The sequence below is a fragment of the Quercus lobata genome, chromosome 4 (assembly GCF_001633185.2).
Source record: "Quercus lobata isolate SW786 chromosome 4, ValleyOak3.0 Primary Assembly, whole genome shotgun sequence".
NCBI lineage: Eukaryota > Viridiplantae > Streptophyta > Magnoliopsida > Fagales > Fagaceae > Quercus > Quercus lobata.
Genome location: NC_044907.1, coordinates 16,611,407 through 16,617,865, shown reverse-complemented (window position 1 = coordinate 16,617,865; position 6,459 = coordinate 16,611,407). Strand labels below are relative to the sequence as shown.

Sequence of the window (6,459 nt, the reverse complement as noted above, 5' to 3'; positions counted from 1 at the left end):
ATGCATAACTTTATACCATAACTTATCATGTAAAGAGTTATAAATAGTGTAAGTGTGATAGTATATCATGTAAAGATACATTTTTATTGTTCACAACTCACCACATGACAAATTGTGATGCTTAATTATATATTTTCATGTGTCCATAGTGTTTCTCACCAAAATATGCACGCTCCATTATTTATTGTGGCGGCAGAAGAACTCAAGTCTATTTTCTCTGCTTGTCTATATATTGAGATACCAGCAGATCCTTCAGATACACACAGAAACAGAAGACAGAACCAGAGAACTCAGAACTGAGAGAGAGAGAGAGAGAGAGAGAGAGAGAGAGAGAGAGAGAGAGAAAATGGAGACAGTTGTAGCAGCAAAACCAATAATTAAAGTGGCGGCACTATGTGGGTCTCTTCGTAAAGCCTCGTACAACCGTGGCCTAGTTCGTTCAGGTACTTTTGTTTTTTCTGCTTTCTACTTTGTTTTCAGGAGTTGGGTTTTGATTTCTTTGTGTGTTTGGTTATAGCAATCGAGCTGAGCAAGTCCATCAATGGCTTGGAAATAGAGTACATAGACATTGAACCTTTGCCTATGCTCAACACTGATTTAGAGGGAGATGGAACTTTCCCACCAACTGTTGAAGCCTTCCGCCAGAAGATTAAAGAAGCTGATAGCTTTCTCTTTGCCTCGCCCGAGTACAACTTCTCAGTCTCAGGTACCCCTTTCTATACCTTCATTTTATTCATTAGTCTTGGAAAATTGGTGTGTGGTTTGCAATTTTTCAGTTTTGGCCTACAAATTTTTGTCATGGGTTGAATTTAATTTGGGAAAGTTTCACAAACCCAACCTCCATGAGGTGTATCAAAATGACACTCCTAAATTTGGAGGAGCTATTATATTTCAAGACAAAAAATTAAAAGCTTTTTAAAGGACGTTGAACACAGTACAAAGTGTTTCAAGATGACAAATTGTTTTAAGGAGCTTCAACAACTCCTGATGTTTCATTGATGTTCTTTGTCACGAGCCAAGATGGTTGGTGGAGTCGGGAATTATTTTCAGGGGATCAAGTTAAAAAAAAAAAAAAAAAAATCATGATTAAAATGTTTTTGTGAGTTTTAGTCAGTTTAATTAGTAAAATTTTCATTGCCGAACATAAAAGATATTTGGAGTTTGATTTTCACCTACATGAAAAATTAATTGGTGTGAGAGCAATTATCACGTAACAGATCTATAGATCTAAAATACTATTCTAGAAAAAAAAAATTATTTCATAAACTAATTTTAACTTAATTAAAGTTGTAACCTACTTTTTTTTTTTTTGTATTAAAATTATTTATAATAAACCAAAAAATTTAAATGAATTCAATACTTCAATAAATAAGAACACATGTTACTATTATCAAAAAAAAAAAAAATTATATATATATATATATATATCAAATATACAAAACTAGAAATTAAATATAAATTAAAATAATAAAACATTAATAGTGGAAGTTGTAAACCACATGTCCACAACACATAAAATCAACGGTCATTGCCAAAGCAAAAGGCACTATTATCAATGCTAAATATAGTATTAACATATACAATGAAAGCTGTAGACCACAGATAAAATAGAGCGAGACAGATAAAATGACATTTTCTTACTTATTATATTAATGCAGCAACTTCTTAGGATTCAGCTGTTGCTTCCTTCGGATGCTGCAATATGTAGTAATATAATCTTTTTCATATTGCTTTCTGTCATTAAATATGCATTTGGATACCGCTTATTTTGGTGAAGACTGAAAACTAAAAATAATAAAAAAATTAATTTCTAGTTACTATTTATTACTGTTTAACACTGTTTATTAGCCTAAATACACTATTCATGTCTCATGAATAGTGTATTTAGGCCAATGAACAGTGCATTAAGTGCTGTTTAAAAAAAAAAAAAAAAGGAGCCTGAAATGCAAAACGTGGACGTGATCCAAACAAACACTAATTCAAATGATTCAAGAGTTGTTGACATTTGCTTTTGTGAAATTGTCATTTACTGTAGCAATTCTTAAGATTTCAATTTCTGGCACTGTTTTCTTTTCTATCTTTATATATGCTACTTTATTCTAATCAAATACAAAGTTTGATTTATTAGGCCTAAGCATTCTTTAGGCGGAGATAAATATTCTTTCATCTCTATTATTTGATTAACAATTTTTTTTTTCCCAAAAATTTAAGTAGTAGGAAAATGTTGAATTTAATTATTTAGTTTAACGCTCTTCCTTCACGTGTTGGTCTAAACTACTCTTATTAACAAGATTTGAATCTAAAACCTCTTATTTAGATGTTACACTACAAAAAAACCGGTCTAAAGCTGCGTTTACGCAGCTTAAGACCCCAAAAACGCGGCTATAGGCTTTGAGCCGCGTTTCCTATGGCCGCGTTTAAAAATGGAAACGCTAGCCTTCTTCCCAAGTTTCATGCAAGAATACTTGACTTTCCCTTGTGTAAATGGCATTAATGGATCCTTAACTATATTGTTCAATTGTCAAAAAGAAAACGAGAGGGTTAGGGGAAGTACTTAATTAGTTTGCAGTCTATATATGTTAAATTGTTTTATTCAAGATATTATTAGAATTATGCATTGCTATAAAATTAAGTTCTTGTAACTTTTGCATTATGTTTTACCAACTCTTTTCTCTCTTCTTCTATATCAGCACCTCTGAAGAATGCAATTGACTTGGCATCTAGACCACCAAATGTTTGGGCTGATAAAGCAGCTGCAATTGTAAGTGCTTCAGGAGGTTCTGGTGGGAGTCGGTCACAGTATCACCTTCGCCAAATAGGAGTTTTTCTAGATCTTCATTTCATCAATAAACCTGAGTTCTTCTTGAACGCACACGAACATCCTGCAAAGTTTGATGGCAATGGTAACCTGGTTGATGAATCATTCAAGAAGAAGTTGAAGGAAATTCTTATATCCTTGCAGAGATTTACTTTGCGCCTCCAAGGAAAGCTCTGAGAAACAATTTATTATTCTTTGATGAAAATTAATAAGTGATTTGGCATGTACTATGCTGGCATTACAACCTATCCGATTATTTACTGCAGCACAAATAATAACAACAAGCCTTAATTTCGAATTTTAGAGTTGCCTATAGATCTTCAATAGACTAGTTGGGGTAGGCCACATGTATTCTTATGCTCCATTCCATTTTATTTGAAGTTGTACTTTATGTTAATTATTTAATTGATAAGTCTACTAATATTTATATATTATTAATTATTTTCGATGAAAGTAAATTAAAAGTTGGAAAGACAACTTAAATTCATGTTCTTTTGGCATGTCATGTGCTAAGTTTTCTGAGAATTGTTTGTAGTAGTCAAGCTTTTGTTCATGTTGTTCATGGCCTGGTGATGAAAAGCCAGTGCCAATGGTCTTTGGACCAAATAGCATGTCTTACCTCGTAAACGAGTTGAAAGTGAGATTATGGGTTCAATCCATTTAGGTTTGTGACTTTCGAATTTATTCGTCAAAAAAGAAGAATATAAGCACATTGGGTTTATCCAACTTGTAGTAGAATTACATTTTGCATAATAATATGATTAACTGATAACATGTGGATAACCTAATATGTTGTTAGGATATATGTGGATTTTGTTAAAGACATATGTTATGTAAATTGGCTAATCATTTGACAAAATGCACTTTACTTGTAATTAGGTAGATCTAGGATGGTTTTAGTACTTCAAGGAACAAGAGTTGAAGTTTAGTATTGTAACCATGCAAATTTGTCTAAGAAACAAATGAAGAAGCGTTGTTCATTAAAGCTCGATAGATATATCTATCGAGGTCTCGACAGCTACTCGACAAATATAGTATCTATAGAGATCTACGAAATTAGAATTCCAGATCTAATTTTCGGCCCATGCTTATGTATTTGTGTAGGGTTTCTTTTCTCACAACCCTAGACATATATAAGACTTATTTTAGAGGTCGTCACATAAGATAATACAAGGAGATCACATGCAAAAAGTGACCTAGTGCCTTATTCTCTTTGAAAGAAGTTACTGCGTCATTGCGCCTTAGGGTTTGGTAACCAAGTGCTTCTTGATCTTCATTGTTGATGAAGTGAAGAACTTTGCAGCCAACAACATCTTCTAGTTGTTGGAGTTAGTCACGTATTAGGAGCTGTGCATCATTGGTTAGTCACGTACTGGGATCCGTACTAAAGGGTGGCGTTCATATATTGGAGAGTTTAGAAATTTTGAAGCAGTAGAAGGTTCTACTATAAGTTCATCTATGGAGATTGTAGAGTCTAGGGATAAAGGTTTTGTACTAGATCTGAAATTTCTCTTTATTATAGTGGATTGATTTTCAAGAAGGTTTCTCCCTAGGTTTTTTACTGTGAAACTAGTTTGTTTCATTGTTTTCCTAAGTTATCATATTTTGTCTTATTTACTTTTCCACTGTGCATGATATTGACATGATATTGATATTAGTTTGTTTTAACAAGGGTTATTCATAGTAAATCTAACTAACAACTTGAGTTTAAAACTTGTTAATTCTATCAACCAGGGTCTAAATTTCCTAAAAGTGGTATCAGAGCGGGCACACTCTGATTAGGGTTAATCGTTGCTATGTGATCCATTGGCCCCTGTTTGTCATGGATAGATGACAGTCTCTTATTATACCTCCTTTATTTGATGGTACTAATTATGCGTACTGGAAAGTTCGTATGAAATTTTTTTTGCAGGCTCTAGGTGAAAAAGTATGGCAAGCTGTTGAAGTTGGTTGGATTAAGCCAAAGGAAGCGCCAGTGGATTAGGATGAAGCAATAATCAAAGTGGCAAATTTCAACAGTAGGGCCTTGAATGCTTTGTTCAGTGGGGTGACCAACGAGGAATTCAAGAAAATATCATCCATGGAAGTTGCCAAGGAAACATGGACCATTCTTGAGACCACCTATGAAGGTACCAAGGTAGTAAAGATTGTGAAACTTTAAAGACTCACTAGTAGTTTTGAAGAAATAAGGATGGAGGGGAATGAGACCTTTGATGAGTTCTATGCTAAATTCAAGGATATTATGAATTTTGCCTTCAACCTTGGAGAATCTATAGCATAATCCTAAATTGTTAGGAAAATCTTTAGATCCTTACCTGAAAGATTCCATACCAAGATCACTGTCATTGAAGAAGTGAAGGACATTGATCAAATTCTTTTGACTGAGCTTGTAGGGAACCTTCAAACTTATGAGATGGGATTAGGTTTAATGGGAAAAGGTGGAAAGTGTAGAAACTTGGCTCTTAAAGGTATAGAGGAAGAGATTGATGACTCTGAAGATGAAGATGAAAGCGGAGATGAAGATGAAGATGAAGATGATGATCGGGATGAGGATCTATCCTTCATAGCTAATGAGATTATCAAACCCCTTCAATCTAGGAAAAACGATAAGGAAAAACCTCCTAGGAAATCTAAATCCTCTAGGGAGGGTAAGAGTGAGAAACTCCTTATCCAATGCCATGAGTGCAAAGGTTTTGGTCATATGAAGATAGAGTACCCAAACTACCTTATAAAGGAAAAGACCAAGAAGGCAAAAGATAAAGGGTTGGTTGCTACCTGGAGTGATACTAAAAATGACACTTTTGAAGAGTATGTGGATGAATGTGGTCACTTTATGGCTTTTGTTTCCACAACTGATAAGGTGATTGTGGAGAGTGCTAGTGATAGTGAGGATTCTTCTGATGATGAAGTACCCAAAAAGTTGACCCTTCATGAAGTCTATGAGAAGCTATGCACTGAATTTATAAAATCTGAAAAGACTTCTCATATTTGTAGAAACGAGCTTAATAAGGTAAAAACTGAAAAAGGTGAACTGTTAGTCAAACTAGATGAGACTATAAGGTTAGTTAAGACTCTTATTGTGGCAAACACCGAATTAGAAGAGAAGGTCACCGTTCAAAAGTCACTGTCGAAACGGTGACCGAAGGTCACTTTTGAACACATTTTCTAAGCGATTACGTCTGAAGAATTACTAGCCACTAATGTTTTATTTTTCCCAAAATTTGATTTCAAGATTATTGATCTCGCGATATAGGAAAAATATTTCCAAGCCAAATTCGTGTGTGCATCGTTAGACTTCCATTTTTACGCCCTTCCATCGGCACATAATTGGAATCCGTATTTCAGGTAACTAGGTGGGACTGATTCAAATGACAATAACTCTCTTGATTTCAATCGAAAAAAATACAAAATTTGTGTTCGAATTCAAGCTTCGAACGTGTAGTTTTGAAAACATTCAGGCCGCGTCTAAAGATTCCATACCGTTCAAAAGTTAATGTCGAAACGGTGACTGAAGGTCACTTTTGAACACATGTTCTAAGCAATTATGGCACGTGAATAACTAGCCAGTAACGTTTTTTTTACCCAAAATTTGATTTCAAGATTATTGGTCTCGCGATATAGGAAAAATATTTCCAAACCAA

The 6,459-nt window shown here is 34.1% G+C and overlaps 1 protein-coding gene across 1 annotated transcript; it reads left to right on the top strand.

Moving 5' to 3' along the window:
• The first annotated feature begins 207 nt into the window (after positions 1-207).
• LOC115987037 (NADPH:quinone oxidoreductase-like) lies at positions 208-3,239 on the top strand. Its single transcript, XM_031110480.1, has 3 exons — positions 208-443; positions 518-706; positions 2,691-3,239. The coding sequence occupies exons 1-3, from the start codon at positions 347-349 to the stop codon at positions 2,993-2,995; spliced, it is 591 nt and encodes a 196-aa protein (XP_030966340.1). The 5' UTR covers positions 208-346; the 3' UTR covers positions 2,996-3,239.
• The last annotated feature ends 3,220 nt before the right edge of the window (positions 3,240-6,459 follow it).